The following is a 17681-nucleotide window of genomic DNA, read 5'->3' as shown; positions in this document are numbered from 1 at the left end:
TGTGACATAATTTAGGCCAAACTGTCAGACAGATGGCCTCATGTACAGAGGAGTTCATGGTTGGCTTAATGACTGCAAGGTGCCTATGTCCAGGACTGCATAGAGCCCTTCTAAAGCTTTTGTTTTCAGAACTGTACATACATATCTTCCATGTTTGTTTGCTATTTTTATTACAGCATTCCAGGGATTGGCAGATATTAACAATGGAAGTAATTCCATGTTTGTTGTGCTCACTTACCCCAGAGAGAAATAGCATTTTTAAGGGTTACCATTTCCACTAGAATTACAGTGGTCTTTTTTGTACTGAAGTTTCTCCTCTCTTGAAGACTTTAATCTATTTGATGTTATGTTGCAGTGAGCTGCATTAGTCCTTAGCTGCTCTTCAGTCCCTTCTAGAGTGGTTTGAACTTTGTTACCGCAGTAACCCTGTACAGATGGTCCATATTGCCTAGGCATGGAGAGATACAGAGAGCATAAACAACACCCACATGAGATGATTCATCAGGGAACTCAGGAAAAGAAGGCAAGGTGCAAGAGTAATAGCTCAGTATTCAGTACTTCAGGGAGGAAAAAGTAAAAGATTTCTGTTGCCAGACCTTACTGAATGTAATCAGATTTGAAAGGTCTTACAGTAATAACAGATGTCAAGTGTTTCAAATCAGTGACACATACGCTAAGCCTGTTTGTGTGTGGTGATGGTATACGATTGCAGTGCTTGGAAAAATTAGATAGAGCGTCTTCAGCTGTTTGGTTTCAGAGAGTCGTTGTGTGAGTAAATACTGAAGCCGACAGATAATCAGCTCAGGGGTGATGCAGTAGTAGCCTGGATGACATGAATCATAGCCATGTGTAGCCTATCTAATTCACCTTCATTACTGTCATAAAAATGCATTCTTTACAAAACCTTACAATATTCAGCTTTAATTGATAAAAATAGTAAAACTTGACTTAATTCCTGTCAGACTTTCAACACAGTTACATAAAACTCATTTTGCAGATAAACTCAGTTGTGATAAAGTTATCAGAAAACCATCAGCTGTGAGACTGATTGAGAGCATCTTTGATGTTTTTTCACATAATTTCACCTTTTTTTTTTTTTTAAGTAATAAACTGGCATATTTATAAACACTTCCCAGAATCAGAAACACATCTTCTTCATATGAACAAACAAACAAAGTTATAACCTTATTAAACTTCTAGTAGAAAAGCAAACACCATAATCATCTCTAAATCCTATTTGCTGTATTGTATTTTGCTTCCAGTTGGTTGACTCTAACACGAGCACCAGCCAACACAAGAGCTCTTTTCAACAGGTGTGAAGTAGCTTTAGAAAAAGGCTGTTAATTAGTCTGTCAAAGACAAAGGCTAATAAGTGAATGCTGCTGCTGAGCAAGTGTCACAGTACTGGGGAGTTTTCTGTGGGTCCTTTTTTTTTTTTTTAATAAAGGCTGCCTGCAATGAGAATACATCCCTCTGATTGATTGATTTCCTTTATCACCAAATTGCATCCATTTGCAAAATCTGATATATCTTGCCTCCACTTATATGCAGTGGTAACATTTGGGTCACACGGTTTCCACGATAAGCATCTTTCTTCTAGTTTGGTGGGCTGAACTGAATATGATATGATATTCCCACATTCAGTAGCTTCTCAAATTATTTTACTGCTTGGTTCCTGAAAAGAAATATGGGACGCTATTATGTCTCAAACAGGAAATATGCTTTGACTCCTGGAAAGTCCTTTTCTTCTTTTAGAAGGAAGAGAAAAAATTAGATAGTCTTCTTAGATAGTCATCGAAGCTTGTGAGCTGTTTAATCAAAGTTCCTAGCAAAAAGGCAATGAAGTGACAACATCTATTCATGCTTGAGCAAAGGAAGAAGATATCCCTAATGCAGAGCTTTTTGAAAGATACCGCTTACAAATTTTAATACTTGAGAACAGTACCTTTGTCCTCCAGATGCATGAGTGTCCTTCTGGCAACTTGAAGCTTTTGGCAGCAAAGAAGATGAAGTTATTTTGCAGCCATGATAACATTCAGTCGTCAGCAGATTCATAAAGCATTTTCTGTTTGAGTTTGCAGTACCTCCACTGATACTGAGAAGTGTTAATTACCAAAATATCCACACTTTTCTGAAATAATTCGAACTCAGTCTTAAGTCTGTCTTACAGTGAAAAATCTGTTTCCCAAAGCAGATTTCTGTCTGTACTTTCAGAAATGCTATATACACCCATGAGTTGCATGTTTTTTGTATATATATTTATTTTCTGTAAAATATTGAGATTTTTCATCTTATTAAATTGTTGGAACAAGAGCTTCAAGATGGATTTAATTTTTTGGCTGATGGCGTCATGTGTTTCAGAGGGAGAGATTGTGCTCTTTTGGATTAAAGTCATGTCTACCTTGCCAGTCAGTCTTTTAGAGCAATTGCTGGCAGTGATGTTTTTTTTTTGACAGGCCTGTATTTGTGTTAGCAGAAGTGGTCATTTGAGATGTTTCCGCTGTTGTTAGCTTTGTTTATCTGTGCCCCCCAGCTGCAGAGAAAGAGACACATAGGCAACGACATTGTGGCCATCGTGTTCCAGGAGGAAAATACGCCCTTTGTACCAGACATGATCCAGTCCAACTTCCTGCATGCATATGTGGTGGTGCAGGTGGAAAATGCATGTACAGACAATGTCACCTACAAGGTTGGTTCTAAGGACAGTCAATACTGTATCAAGAGGATTTGAACAATAGGGACTTGTAACACCCATTTATAGATTTGCTCATCCATAATTAAGGAATTTTATTCTGCTCTCTAGTTTCTAATAGTGGCATGTGTATTTCAGTCTCTAGGCTTACCTGCTTTCTTTTTTAGGTTTCTGTGACAGCAAGAGATGATGTACCCTTCTTTGGGCCTGCTTTGCCTGACCCTGCCATCTTCAAAAAGGTCAGTTAAGGCCATATTTTCCTTTTTCACCACACAGATAAAAAAAATATTTTACTCTGACCTCTCACCTTTTTATTTGTTTTATTCAGGGCCCTGAGTTTTATGAGTTCCTCTTCACTAAACTCATTAATGCAGAATACGCCTGCTACAAGGCTGAGAAGTTTGCCATGTTAGAGGTGAGAAGCACACTGGAGCAAATTGTGCCAAGGGAGTGTGAATGTGTGTAGTGTTGATGCAGACTTAAGCACACGCCTGTTTGCACAGGTCTGCATCCTGCTGGCTGTACTGATACGAAGTGGAAACATAGATTGTTGTCCAAATCATCTCAGGCAACAACCCTGATTCTTATCAGCATTGTTGCTGATGTTTATCATCCTGAAGCAATTGTTCAATCCCTCCTTTTAAATGGTGAATATTAGGTTTATGGTCGGTATGAAAACGAATTGTCTTGTTTGTTGTTGTCAGGAGCGAACTCGTTCGGCACTTTTGGAAACACTATATGAGGAGCTGCACATAAACAGTCAGTCCATGATGGGTCTGGGTGGCGACGAAGATAAGCTGGAGAATGGGGGTGGAGGAGGTGGAGGAGGTGGAGGAGGAGGAGGAGGCTTCTTTGAATCATTCAAGGTAAACTGTCATTCCTCATTTGATGGAGTGCCTTGGTAATCTGCAACTCTACATGCATGAGAGAGAATAGTGATGAGTGGAGAAACTTTTAAGGTGCTTTATTTTGTGCGTCCTCTGTCTCTTGGCTGGGATTCTGGGTATTCACACATCAAAAAACAAAGCATTGAAAATCTGCGGTATCTCAAAGGACCAGTCCTGTGGCATTTGCATTCCTTACTTGGCTGTGACTGCTGAACTCAGTGTGCTCTCACATGATGGTATGGTTTTGAGGCTGTGGAGTGTCCTGTTGTGTATGAAAGGCACTTTGCTCTGACTGAGAGCGCTCCATCAATGACCATTAGGGTGGTGGAGCGTAGCTCAGCTGCTGAGGCACGGCAGTAGAAGCTGTGATGGTGTGTGCCTGATGAACGATTTAATGACCCCTCATTAGGGAGCTGATGGTGCAGTTTGGATGTCTCCTCATGGGCAGCATTCCTTTGCTGTTTTGCTCTTTGCTCTGTGATGATCACTAGTTCTAGGTCATCTTTTCTGCTGTTTCTCTGCAACTTCAGAGATATATATAAAGCCTTTCTTTCATCCTCTCTTGCTCTGCTGTTTGCTAATGTCTGTCTTTCTTCCATACATTCATAAACTTATATAGATGAGCACAGATGAGCTCCCACCCAAGAAATCCTACCTCATTTTTCTTTCTCACTGTCGAGAATGGTCTTGCCGCTTGGTCTTTTTTCTGGCTCTCTATATACTGTTCTACTCCCTCTTCTACTTTCTCTCATAATAGTCTTGGTCTTTTTTGCTCATGACACAAAACCAAACTCCAAAACTCACCGTGTTAAGTGCCAATTTCCATCCTTAATGCCTGCAAAGCCTACACTCTCTTAAATCCTCTGTGAACCTACATGTCCTCCACACAGGCTCTCCCCTCTACATGCTATCCTGCACTGCCCCTAAGTGTTCAATAAATAATCATGCATACATCCATACACTTGCATATGCACATTTAAGCACACCAATGCACACATACATGCCCATATAAACACATTTTATCCCTTAGCTTTATCACATTTACTGTGATGTACATTTATGTAATGTATAGCATGTAGCTCAAAGAATCATATTGATATGAAATTAAAGAGAAACAGTGGACCAGGTGGAACAAATCTCAGTTGGCACTATGTGGAATATAGTTGAAGAAGTACATGTCAGTTAAATCATTCCACTGATTTCCACTAAAGGTTTTAGAATGCATAATAATACATAGAGTGGTCTGCTCTAGCAAAATAAAAAAAATAGAAAACACATAATTATTTTAATTTAGATTAGATTTCAGTATAGATTCACAATCATTTGAAGTATATAATGCTTTGCACTATTCATCAGGGTGTTGTGTTTCCACATATTAACGTGGATCCACTGACAGCATCTCCTCATTTCTCTCTGTAGCGGGTCATCCGCAGCAGAAGCCAATCTATGGACGCCATGGGCCTCAGTAACAAGAAGTCACACACAGTCTCCACTAGTCACAGTGGCAGCTTTACCCACAATCCCGCAGAGAGTCCCAAAACCCCAGGGATTGTAAGTAGCCCATTTTGGTTCACACGTTGCCCACCTAACACTTAGATTCAGGGTATAGTATATTCGCAGAGCAGTGGGTTCACGTACAAAATAAATTAACCACTATTCTTTCTCGTAAGAAGCACTTTGGGAAATTACTCTTGTTGGCACATCGGAGCACTTTACTTTGATCAGTATGTTAACATCAAACACTCACTTTCATTCCCTAGATTTTAAATTCACTGCTGCTTTTACTAAATCAGATTTCACTAATCAGCTTTTTTCCAAGTACAGTTCATAGTGTTCATGTTAATACCTTTTTTTATTTGGAAAATTAACAGAAGCGCTCATTCGCCATTTGTCATTCATCCTCATCTGTTTAAAGAATCGTTATCTTCACAAAGAGTGACAGACTTCTAGGATAATGTTATAAAATAATGTCAGCTGTGGAATTAACCCAGTGATTTTCTTATCAGTATATATAGATGAATGATTGCTTGTGAGCCCCAATCTAGTCTCTATTCCAAGTTGTGAAGTGAGCTCAGTCCAGCTGCTGTATGACTACCCAGACTCCCTTGCTCCTTGCTGTGCTTTGTCATATATCCTCCTGCAAATATTGTAATTTTTTTAAGCAGCCTTGTGCATGTGTGGCTGAAGAAGATGCATGGCACAAACCATAGGAGCTCACTGTCTTGTTTGTGTCTCTTTGAAAGATAGATAATTTATTTTCAAACTTGTTTAAGATTTGCTGCAGCGTGCCATTTGGTTACTAACTTTACTAATCCAGTTAATAAAAGAAGACACATTTTGGAAGCTACCCTTTGGTTTGCATCAGCCTTTTTGTCCCATTTCTTCTTTTTCTGAATGTATCACTAAACTAACTTGTATCCCTCAGGGCAGAAACTGCTGGCTTGCCCGCTACCTTGAGACTATATCCTGCTGTGCCCTCCTATGTTGGACCCCAACCCGCTTCTGCTCTATAACGCCTTTCACTGTTTCCTCGATATTATGTCTTCTCTGTTGAGTCACGTTGCAGTCTCCTTTTTAAGCATTTTTTGCACCTTGCTGTTTAAATTCTCTGTGCTGTTCGCATGAGATCTTATGATGTGTTCTTTTCTTTTCCTTCCCCCTCTTGCTTTTTCAATCTCCTCTCTCTCTGTTTCTGCTTTCCTTGCCCTGTTTTGTGTACCTCAGTCATTGCTTGTCCCAGGGAAAAGTCCCAGTAAATATGGACGTCGAGGCAGTGCCATAGGGATAGGAACAATAGAAGAGGTCCACGTATATTCTACCTACTTATTTAAAACATTTCTTTAATTGACTATTGTCTTTGTATAATGTAATGTTTAATTAGTATTTACCCTGTTTTAAGTTTAAAATACGGTTTCATTCCTGTGGCTGTGAGAGGTTTTCAGATTTGAAGAATTTATCAGTTATAATGATACTTGTCGGGTTATAGTTTTAATTACAATTTCCTTCATTTCATTCATTTGCACAACCATCATGGGTTTTGGTAGACAGAAGGCAGATCAGTGTCAGGACTTTCATTCACGAATGTGTTTGCACCATTTTACTTTTAAGTTAGTTAAAAGTAACTGCAAGAGAAAAATATATTGTAAAAGGAGAAGATAAACAAACTCCCACTTATGTTCTCATAGACAGTCGCACATCAATGAATCATACTGCGTCTTAAATTAAAAGTGTGCACCAGCCAAGCTGATGTACACGCTGCACCTAAGAAAATAAAATGTCAGAGATGATGAGATGTTCAGAGATAAGAGTAAAAATAATCAGTTATAGAATATATAATGAATTTTTGTCTGGAGCCAAGTTCATCACGGATTTGTAAAATAAAATGTTTTACAAGTTTGTCATAACTTTAACTCAGGATTTATCCAACCGTTACTTCAGAATTCCTCTACAAGATATTTCTACATGTAGAAAGCTTCACTTTATGCACTGCATATCATGTTTTGTTGTTATTACACTATCCCCAAACTGTGTGTCTTACTTTCCTCTCCCTACCCACCGTCAGTCATTGATCATTCCTGGGAAAAGCCCAACCAGGAAAAAGTCTGGGCCGTTCAGCTCCCGTCGCAGTAGTGCTATTGGCATCGAGAACATCCAGGAGGTCCAAGAGAGGAGGTGAGAGGACAGAGCAGAGCTGATCAGCAGAGAGTGGGTAGTGAAGAGAGAACAGTGTTGTAACAGATGGAAGACAGGACATTAAAATGAGGGATACAGCTATTAGAAAATGCACTGTGTAAGATCAAATCCTAAGAGAAGGGCTTGTCAATGCTTGATTTGATTAAAAAAACAACAACTGCACAGCTGTTGGTTGCTGTCAGTGGTTCAGCTCATAATGCTCAGTTTTAGGGTGGAGCCATGCTGAGTGATATGAATGCACTGTAACCATTTATTGTTAAACGAAATCAGATGAGCTATTTTGACTACTTTATATCCTTTCCTGAAGCCGAGAAGTATCACCCAACACCCAGAGGACACCAGAGAGTAGCCACATGTCACAGGAAAACAAATCAGACAACTCCTCCAATCACAGTTCTCCAGAGTTTCCTACCACAAAGAACAGGTGACTGTTAATTTCATTATGTAAGAGTATACTACTTTGTATTATAGTCACACACATTGAATCAGTTTGAAAAGGCTGCATTGTATTTTGTAGAATGGAACAGTGACATGGACGATTGCTCTCCAAGTCATAGTCCTAATCCTCTTCAGCCAAATGAATATAACAACCCCAAACATTCACATTATTCAGTCAAACTGTGATCAAACTATGGTTCTTTTGCTTGTAACTGCTTTTTTCGGGAACAACAGATGAACTCTGACATAAAGATGGCAAAGTAATTAGACTTTTAAAGTGCACTTTATTTTATTTTTTTAACCTTCCTTAATGAACTCAGTAGAAGGAAACCACAAAGTGATTATGTGATCAGAGTGACCCAGGTGTGTAGTTTGGCAATGTGTTGCAGGGCACCATCTATCCCTGAGGCGCAGGACCTTTCCCGCTCCTCCTCCAATGCCAGCAGCTTTGCCAGCGTCGTGGAGGAGCATGAAGCAGAAGAAGAGTACGACACTGGACTGGTAGGTGGAGTAATTACACATTATCAAGTGCATGCATAAAGGTTACTTCCTCCAAAGCCAAAATAAGTCATCAGCGTCCTAGCATTGATGATCCACAAGTGCTTCCATCAGCATTTATTCCACATTTACTGCAGTGAAAGTATCGCTTTGGTTCTTATCTGTTATTTGCTGTAAGCTGAACAACTGGGGGAAAAAACCCATGAGAAGGCTTGATGGATATCACTCCATTCTAGTTAGGACATTCTAGCTATTTCTTTCAGATAGACTGTCTGCATTTACAAAGAGACAAAAACAAATGCACAACTGAATAAAACTTTAGTTTTGATTATGCTGCCTTCATCTTATTGTAAGTTATATATCAAACTTACTTTACTCTTCTTCCAGGAGAGTGTGTCGTGTGTTACACCAGTCAAAAAAGATTCATTTGTGTACAGCTCTGGGGTGGAGGACAGTACCAGCCAAGGAAATCTTCCAGGTGAGCTTGGGAGCTCATATTACTGTCTCAGTAATATCCTGAAATTGTGGTTACCAAAAGGTCAACTGTTTCACATGTCAAGAGTATCTGGGGGAAATATATATAGGGCAGTTGCAAAAATAACACTCTGTGTTTCCTAAGAAATTAATATTAAAGCACCCTTGAGTGATGGAGCTCAGCTTCCCCATATGGAGCTTACCAACAACAACAGCAGTAGGCATGATTTGTACAATTTAGCGAACTCTTCCTAAATAACTCACATTTACTCTGAAAATGTATCTGTTTCCCACATGAAACATACCCCACATTGGGGTTTTTGTATTTATAACAGCTGGCAGCATTATATGCTTGAGTTTATTAACCATGACAGCAACACATCTGTCCCCTTCCTTCCAGCAGCTTCACGTCTCCAGCAGCAACCGGACGCAGCGAGGACATTAGAACCAAAAGGGACAGACAGCCGGTCAAAGATGGAGCGCACTCAGCAGGAGCACAAATTCTCATCGGTAAGACAAAGTGCTTGGTGCAAGTCATCAAATAACACCGCAATGCTTTCAGAAATTGGTAGAATGATTTAATAAGCGACTTGAGTAAAAGGACCAATATTCCTGCTGGTCATTTGAAATTGTTCTGGGAAATTATATTCGCCTGTTTTTGTTCTACTAGTTTCTGATGCTGTACAGAGTACAGTAATACATCTACAGGCGTGAGGGTACGGTGGTTTTAGGTCCACATTCACTTAACATCTGAAAGCATGTTAACTGAATGCATGCTTAAACTAACACTCAAAAGTCTATAACACAGATGTCATTTGTTCGGAAATGATCTAGTAATCAGCCCAAACAGAAACCAGAGAATCACTAAACACCCATTCTCAGAAGAATGGGTGTCTATACAGACTTTGAGCCCCATGCATGTTTAGTTGGATGTATGTATGTTGAGATATTTGACATAATAAGTTGAACTTAGCTTTGCAAGAGGAAAGTTAATTTGTGCAATTAACATAAGTGTTCATCTTAATTAAGGTGTATTGTTCCTTTTAAATCAAATAAATATAACATGTAAACATAAAGACACTATGCACTAGCATGGCTGAAAACAGAAAGGTGAATCAATGCAAACCAATAAATATTTGCATATTGACTGCACCATGGTTTCTCATTCCTTATCTGTATGCAGAACTGTTAGCCACTCTGTCGCCCCATCATTGACATCCATTTTTCAGGTAGGTTATAATGTTGGTACAGCCTAAGGGATAAATTCCCACATTCCTCCATTCCCTTATTACTTCATTTACCTGATGCTTCTTTCTGCCCATTTATGTATTTCTCCTTTTCTCCCCTTTTGTCTAAGCATTCCAATAAGGGGCATCTTTGTCTAAAAGAAGCAAGCCAAGGGCATGTCAACTCCATCAATGCAGAAAAGGAGCAGTTAGAAGCCAGATCAAGCAACTGACAGATCATACTTTTTTTTTTTTTGGTTTGACTTGGATCTGCTGCGTGACATGACAGACACCCAGACACCTACCTACCACCATTTCCATGCGAAAACCTCCGTTTTGTTCAGTACAAAGGAAAAGGACCTCTGCACTCATGCAGCATCTCTCAGCTGGCAATGCACAGTACATGTGCCCGCCTTCTCATTCTTCAGGCCAGTAAGCTCCGAAACCTAATTCTTACTGTAAAAACTCAAAGATCGGGATTCAAATGGAGATTTAATCTTGTCACTGAAAGAGTGGTTAAAGAAATCCACACAGCCGGTGTTTGTTCAGCCTGTAAAGAGTTGAACTACAGAAGAAAGCTTTGTTTTTTAATGTCAAACTCACATCCCACTGTGATATTGGTTTGACTTTGATGTATCAGGTGTATGTGGCTGCATCTAAGGCCGCATTTTGTCTTTAAATGTTGATGTATTCTTTTCCGAGTATTCTTCAGTAGATATTTGTTGTGTTTTACAACTTCAGCAAGAGTATGTCATGTTTTAATCAAGGGTACTTTCATGATGCTGTTGCTGGTGGATGTAAAAACTATTATTCACCTTTCTCATTTTTAATTGATGGGTTACATATAAAAGACAAAAACTGTGCCACAGTGAAAAAGAGACCTATTTTAAGAGAAACGTTGACCCTATTGGTTTAGTTTAAGACAAAAGCAGAGCTACTGTAGTGCCCAAACCAGCGACACGCATCATCAAATTTGCAAACTTAAAGCAGTTCTTTGAACTTTTCAAAGATCTTTTTCACACCCCATTTGTTGATGTCTGTGTACAGGTGTGTATACAGCAGTAATGTGTATGGTGTAAATCTGCTTGTCAAAATCCTCTCCTCTGGAAACTGGTGCCATGCTTGACATAAAGGTGTTGTCCTTGTGATTTGTGTTTTACCGAAAAACCAGCCGACATCTCCAGATGCAGTGCACACTGCTAATAGAGAGCCAAATGTCAAAGTTTCCTACTTTGTATGTAAAGTGTAATATATGTATGTGACTTAAACACTACATTTTCAGAGATACTCCTGAACGTTGACCTTTTTGAAAAACCCGATTTGTTGCTGAAAGTAAATTACACTGTGACTCGTCTTGAAGTTGCCTTTATGACTGTCACGTGAGCTGCTTTAAAGAAGGGTTATTTTTAAAGGCACTGTGCTGCTGCCTGATTGCTTGAATGTAAAATGAGGCAGAGATGGATTCATTTGTACATATTTGCTCACAATAGTTGTACTGTGTTGATTCCTGACGACAGTAAACATGAGCAGAGAGGCTTTTTTTTTTAAGTTGTGAAGGAAAAAGCTCATATAGGGATGATTTATTTCAGTGACGTGACTGAAGCAGACCTTTGTCTTTTGTGAATTAACGACAGCATTTATAGTTAAAGAGACAAAAAGTTTAAAACACTGGACCAAATGTACTGTTTAATGTACTCATCAAGTTGTTTATAGCATAAATCACTCTCAATACAACACATGCACAGAAAAACATAGACAAATGTAACAGTAACACATGTCAGTTACAGCCTTTCAGAATCGTTTAAGGAAGATGTATTCAAATCATTTTTCCTCCTGAATCCTTGAGTAGATAAAGCCTGCCCTCGTGTGGCTCTGAGTTATTATAGCACATCACTATGTGGTACCATCATCTATCTGTGCTTGCACTGTATGCTAACCACAACACTGGAAACCAGTCTTCTCTGTGCTTGATTCAAATGATTGTATTGATTCTTGTCAGCTTGCTTAAGCCCTTGTTTAAAAGAAACGTTTGTACATATAGCTTTTTTTGTAAAATAAGCTAACTAAAAAGTTTAATAAAGATGAAAATGCATAAAGTGAATAAAGTTTCATTTCTGCAATAAAAAAAAAAATCATGTTTGCCATTTAAGTATTTCTGTGTGAGAATGAAGCACATTCAATATAAAATGATTGATAAGAAACTGAAAGGCATTCCTCATTCATGAAGGCAGAGATGATTCTCTGTAAGGCTTTAAGGAAGCTGTTTTCCAAGTTATCTAATACACCAACCTAACCACCACCATCTGCTCCTTTTAAAGTTAAATCCCCCAAATTTTTATGAAATCCATTCCCAGACTGGATACCAAATACATGTTTTAACATTCTGTAAGTACATCTTTGTATATATGTAGATTTGTTAGTATCATCGTTTAGTTAGTCCACCATTGCATCACTGTTAACTGATTCTATTTCGAGCCACATGAAACATAGCATGCATGCCTTACTTACCCTGTTTACAGTGTGTCAGAGCTACATTAAGATACTGTTAATGCAATGTAGTCTGTTCCCACAGCTGTTTTCATCATTCTCTGCATGACATTAGAAAACAGTTGCATTTATCACCAACCACCTTTCTAATTTCTTATTTTGTAAAGCAACATTTGCTGATCTTTAGTATTCATTACAAAATGATGACAATGAAGTGTTTGCTATGGCAATACAATGATTTTCATGATGGGCGTCACCAAATCAACCAGGGCTGAACTCGTTCTATGCCATATCTATATTATTTACATCTCCAGGTTCCACCACTTGAACTCAAAGGGCTCCCTGCGGACATTGGACCCACAGTGGACCTCTCCCAACAGCTGGTGGTAGGATGAATAGTCGTCAATGAACGTGCAGTTGAGGCCCAGGCCTTGCATTAGAGAGCACATCTCAGCCTCGAGTGCACATCGTCCATTCACTTTGGGGCCAAAGGGCTTTGGGATACCAAGGTTTTTCCCCAAAACAATCATGTTCACCTGGAAACAAATATAGCAAATAGTTCTTCTGTCAGCCCAAAGATTTATTTACATCTTTTTTCAACTAGCAGGAGCTTTGATGCCTAATAAAATATAATGTACAATTTACCATGTCGGGGTAGTAAGCTACTGCTCTATACTCCTTTTCATCCTCCACTAGTTTGAAGAGGATTGGCAGATCAATGATGTCTTCATCGTCTAGGCCTAGTTCCCTCTTCAACACATCCCGGTTCCAGTCGATGCAGCTCTGGAAATAAAATAATGATAATATATGCCTCTAAAATGATTCTCATTTTGCTTGTTAAATTACTGTGCTCAAAATATAAAACATTTTTCCATAGTGGTTCATATGGTAGTTTTGGTTTACGTACCACCAAAATCTACCCAAATACAAATGTACCCAATAGTATGTGAATATCAGCCCTAATATGCAGGTTAAGATCATTTAGCCACATTAACTGCAAAAATTTCTCTAAAAGAAAAATCATGCATACATCCATGCATGTGTCTTTGTCGCTAAACACGGGGTCACACTGCACAGCTCAGTGACTTTAGGGTGGCTTGGTCATAGGAGGCTATTTTTACACTAAGTCAGTTTGACAAATGTCTGGCCAGTGTTGTTACGGAGTGCAAATATCTATGAGAAGGAACAGCATGTGTAGAAGTATGCTACATAGGTTCATAGGCTGTAGAGTACTGATGCACACAGTAAAAATTAAACTTAGGAATTAAAGGACAAACGGCTTCTGAGAAAAACACAAACTTTTTGTTTGGACCTTTAAAAGTTGTAATGACAAAGGGGCTCAGAAGAGTAACTTGAGCAATGCCAAATGCATGCTAGGGTGGGGTAGAGTACAATGCAATTGGACTCTAAAGCAGCTGAAATATCTTAAATGATGAATCCACCTTTACTAATGCTGCCTGAAACCAACAGTAAAGCTTGTTGGAAAGATAATAATGTTGTGGGGCTGGTGGCCATGAATTAGTGCTGATAAAAAAAATTCCTAATGTACAGCATCCTGGCATTCCCCATTCCAATACCTTTGGCAAGAATTGAAATGCTGACTGCGTGCCAGCCGCTCTCACTCAAAAACAGTTGTGCTTTCACTAATGCCATTGTGGGTGAATGGGAGCAAATCCTGCAACGAGGTTCTAAAATCCAGTGAAAAGCCTTCCTAGAGAGTAGAGGCTGTCATAGCACCATATTAATGCTCGTTGCCAGAATGTGACATTCAGCAGTTAGATGTGTTATCTTTGTTTACATACTTGTGTCTTCGTGCCTGAACTAGCATACCATATTCTTTTCTGGTCTTCTTTCTTTTCATCTTCTTTCCATTTCTATAATCTCACTCACCTGTACATAGTTATTTTCAGCTTGGAGTTTTTCATCCTTAAGGATTTCATCCAGTGTTATTTGTTCTGCATTTGTCAACCCTGTTTGGGAACATCATTCAGAGTGAGTGATAAGGCTTGGTGCCATGATGAATTTGTGCATTGCTAAGATGCCCTTGCATATATTCTACAGACGTTGCAGATAAACACTGGCCTACCATCAAACAACGTGGCTTGTCCGTGTCCACTGCTCTGTAGGCCTCTGAATAGTTTGTAACCTGCGTCTGGGCTGGACAACAGCAGTCGGAAGCCCTGTGAACAGACAAACAAGAGACAAAGATAACAGTGAAGCTCTCATATCCTAAAACCTTATATAATTCCACAATATACAAAGCAGCAAGTCACTATCAAGCAGATGCAGCACCAGATTCACTTCAGTAGAAAATTTAGTTACCTTTCTGTCAGGTGCAGGAACGAAAGTCATGAATTCATCCACGTGGCCAACAAGGAGCCAGTCAGAGAACAAGGCAATGGGCTCCTGAACCTTCTGAGCCCACAAAAAGTCTTGAACTACTTTGGTCATATTTCGTCCTTTAGTTGCCCTATAAGAAATAAAAAGGTTTCACTTTGCAAAAGTCACCTGTAACATTTCTGCTCTTGGTACATTTGCTTACAAGTCAAGAATTGATCTTTGAATTTTTTTAGAAACTCACGTAGGGAAGGCAACCCCAATGATGATTCTACCCAGGGGGTATTTTTTTCCATTTACTGTGACAGGAGGACTGACCTCCAGATTGCCAAACGAATCTAAACTGCTCACATGTTCATCTAGGGCCACCCTTGTCACATAGCCAAAGTCGGGACCCTAGACAAAGTAAATAATTGTTTGTGTTTTTTTATAAATCAGCGTAAGTAATGTAATTTTCTGCTTTGAGCCTATAATTTGATTAACAAAACCAATGTGAATAATATACAATCAAAGCTTTAATGACATCAACAGTAAAAACTTATTATAAGCTTTTCTCCTACAAGCAGCTCATCGTATGGAAAGTTTGCTAGCTCGCCATCTCTCGGGGAATCCAGAACAACAGGAAAACGATGATGAGGTGAATCGGTGTAACCAAATTCCAGTTCATCCTGAAAAATAGAAAATATGTGTTATATTTATGCTGTCCTCTTGGCTTAGTTGATTAGAGAATTTTTTTTCTTCGTGTGAATGAATACATATGTACGTGTTTGCAAATGTTTGTGGTTTTCCGTTTTGCAGTGTGGTTGTGAAACCAGTTGCTATTGTGTAATCTTTCAAAGAAACACTTTTCGTGGTTTTCGTGTTAATGTTCGTCTTATTTACTGTTCCTGTTTACTTGGAGTTATAAAACCACAATGTTACCATCATTAAAACTCATAACCCTTCCTTGTTTAAAAAAAAATGGCTTACCTGCATCCAGCGGTCACCTCTGTTTACATATTCATGACAAATGTTCAGCTTGTACCCACTCTTCGCAACAAGGTTCCTCATTCCTTTCAGGAACTGGTAGTTATCAGATGTGCTAACAAAGAAACAGTCAAGCAGTTTTTAGATTGTGCCACAACATAAGTAACATATTTGAATTTATTTTAGTGAGAGCTTTAAAAACAATTTAAAAATTAAATTGTAAAACAACAAATGTCTGTGAAAGCAGTATTTACAGTATTTACACAGACAAACAGGTTTGGCTTTCTTGGAAAGAAGGCAAGCTAAGGGGAATGTGTGACAGCAACAACAGCTGTCACCATCATGCTCATTATTCATGAGTCTACACTAACCTGCAGACAAACACCTCTACAGGTCGAAGCGTGTTGGGTGTCATGATCCATGGTGCGACTTTAAACACAACTTTGTCAGTAAAAATCGGCGTCTCAGGGAGACCCTGTTGAAACATGCGAGAGGCTGTTGAGTACTGCCGGTTATACTCCATTCTATGTTTGTAATGCAACATTAAAAAATGGATTCAAAAACTTCATGTTAACTGGAGTCACAAAATGTATCCGCTACAGTTATGCTGTAGTTAAGGGTGTAAAGAAAGAAGGTGATTAAATAAAGCAGTGTTACACTGTAACGCTATACTCTGGAACTTACATCAGAGATTGGTTCTAATAGACTGAGGTTGATGGTGACGAGTCCATTGAAGTCTTTGTCAGGAAACCTCAGGCCCTCCACATAAAAGTTCATCTCTGCCACGCCTCCAAGGTAAGGCACTTCCTTGGACAGCACATCACTGCTCAGCACCAGTGGATAGTCTTTCACAAAGAGATTGTAAAGTTTCTGCGCTGAAGTAAGAATGACAGAAAACAGGTTAAATACTTAGGCGGTTAACTTAGAAACAAAAAGAAAAAAAAGAATGTGTTCAAAACATGCTTTTACAGATCAGGTGACATGCACATCAGATCAAATGTTCCGGGGCTTTTCTTTATACCCACTTCTTTACTCACATAGGCCACTATTTGACACTTCAGTGGATCGGTTTCTGAAGACTCGAACACTCTCTGCATCTCCCTGAGAGATGTGCATGGTTAGTTTGTAGCCCTCTGGGAGTTTACCCGGGCCTTTGGTCCGCAGCACCATGACAGACATGTCCTTTAGATCTGTACATCCATAAAAATTATTAATGCCGTTGGCACCATAGAATTTTTTCCCCATCTCAGGTGTTGTGCCTGGTATCTGCTGTAGTCACTGACTTACAGTAGGGGCTTTGATCCCGCGCTATAGTGCAATTTGGTACCTTCCATATCTGTACTAGTTACTCCTTCAGTGCTGAAGAGACTTTTTTTAACTGCTCCACATGCTGCAGACGTCAGTCAGCATGTGGTAGTGTTTCTGGTAACTGTAAACCTTTGACTGAGCAAAAAAATGACTTAATCTGACTAACAGTAAATCTTTTTTGACAGTTAACATGAACTTGAATCATGCTCTTGATAGAGGAAATGCTGAAATCAAGAAATGTGACATACTGACTTGTGACAACAGCAATGTCATGCAATTACACAGTTTCCTTTGGGATTAATAGAGTATTCTGATTCAGATTCAATTTTGTGCTACTATACCTTGCTATCATTTTCATGTTGACTGGCACTTTGGTACCTTCCATACCTGTACTAGTTACTCCTTCAGTGCTGAAGAGACTTTTTTTAACTGCTCCACATGCTGCAGACGTCAGTCAGCATGTGGTAGTGTTTCTGGTAACTGTACACCTTTACACATAACGCCTGACCAGCATATACTATCAAATTTCAGCTCTACTGGATTTTATCTTTACCCTTGTGAGTCTTTGTCTCTCACAAGGTTTCTTTATCAGACTGATTTACCATATCACCATTTGAATCTGCTTAGTACAGACAATAAGAACGGCTTTTCTAATGCTAGGGAAAGTTTAAAAAA

The 17681-nt window shown here is 39.1% G+C and overlaps 2 protein-coding genes across 16 annotated transcripts in view; one reads left to right on the top strand and one right to left on the bottom strand.

Moving 5' to 3' along the window:
- Positions 1–11479, top strand: part of rap1gapb (RAP1 GTPase activating protein b) — a 113322-nt gene extending 101843 nt beyond the window's left edge. For 9 of the 13 annotated variants that reach the window (XM_076884253.1, XM_024802498.2, XM_004547501.6 and 6 more), the window contains 13 exons: positions 2534–2689; positions 2860–2931; positions 3021–3107; positions 3397–3558; positions 4999–5130; positions 6304–6381; positions 7142–7251; positions 7580–7696; positions 8082–8211; positions 8596–8686; positions 9083–9192; positions 9866–9911; positions 10040–11479. In XM_076884253.1, coding sequence (XP_076740368.1) covers positions 2534–2689; positions 2860–2931; positions 3021–3107; positions 3397–3558; positions 4999–5130; positions 6304–6381; positions 7142–7251; positions 7580–7696; positions 8082–8211; positions 8596–8686; positions 9083–9192; positions 9866–9874 — 1254 coding nt within the window. In that variant the 3' untranslated portion in view covers positions 9875–9911; positions 10040–11479. The remainder of the gene's footprint in view (positions 1–2533; positions 2690–2859; positions 2932–3020; positions 3108–3396; positions 3559–4998; positions 5131–6303; positions 6382–7141; positions 7252–7579; positions 7697–8081; positions 8212–8595; positions 8687–9082; positions 9193–9865; positions 9912–10039) is intronic. The other 4 variants (XM_076884252.1, XM_076884255.1, XM_076884254.1 and 1 more) reach the window with 4 other exon arrangements.
- A 102-nt stretch (positions 11480–11581) lies between these two features.
- Positions 11582–17681, bottom strand: part of padi2 (peptidyl arginine deiminase, type II) — a 45864-nt gene continuing 39764 nt past the window's right edge. For 2 of the 3 annotated variants that reach the window (XM_024802499.2, XM_024802500.2), the window contains exons 6-16: positions 16736–16888; positions 16383–16573; positions 16070–16173; positions 15702–15813; positions 15293–15400; positions 14977–15128; positions 14718–14865; positions 14482–14575; positions 14286–14365; positions 13041–13178; positions 11582–12931 (exon numbers count right to left, since the gene is read on the bottom strand). In XM_024802499.2, the coding sequence (XP_024658267.2) occupies positions 12698–12931; positions 13041–13178; positions 14286–14365; positions 14482–14575; positions 14718–14865; positions 14977–15128; positions 15293–15400; positions 15702–15813; positions 16070–16173; positions 16383–16573; positions 16736–16888 (1514 nt within the window). In that variant the 3' untranslated portion in view covers positions 11582–12697. The remainder of the gene's footprint in view (positions 12932–13040; positions 13179–14285; positions 14366–14481; positions 14576–14717; positions 14866–14976; positions 15129–15292; positions 15401–15701; positions 15814–16069; positions 16174–16382; positions 16574–16735; positions 16889–17681) is intronic. The other variant, XM_076884258.1, reaches the window with a different exon arrangement.

The sequence above is a fragment of the Maylandia zebra genome, linkage group LG5, assembly GCF_041146795.1.
Source record: "Maylandia zebra isolate NMK-2024a linkage group LG5, Mzebra_GT3a, whole genome shotgun sequence".
In the NCBI taxonomy this organism is placed as follows: Eukaryota; Metazoa; Chordata; class Actinopteri; order Cichliformes; family Cichlidae; genus Maylandia; species Maylandia zebra.
The sequence above is the reverse complement of the archived record's forward strand: the minus strand, read 5'-3'. Positions and strand labels throughout refer to the sequence as shown.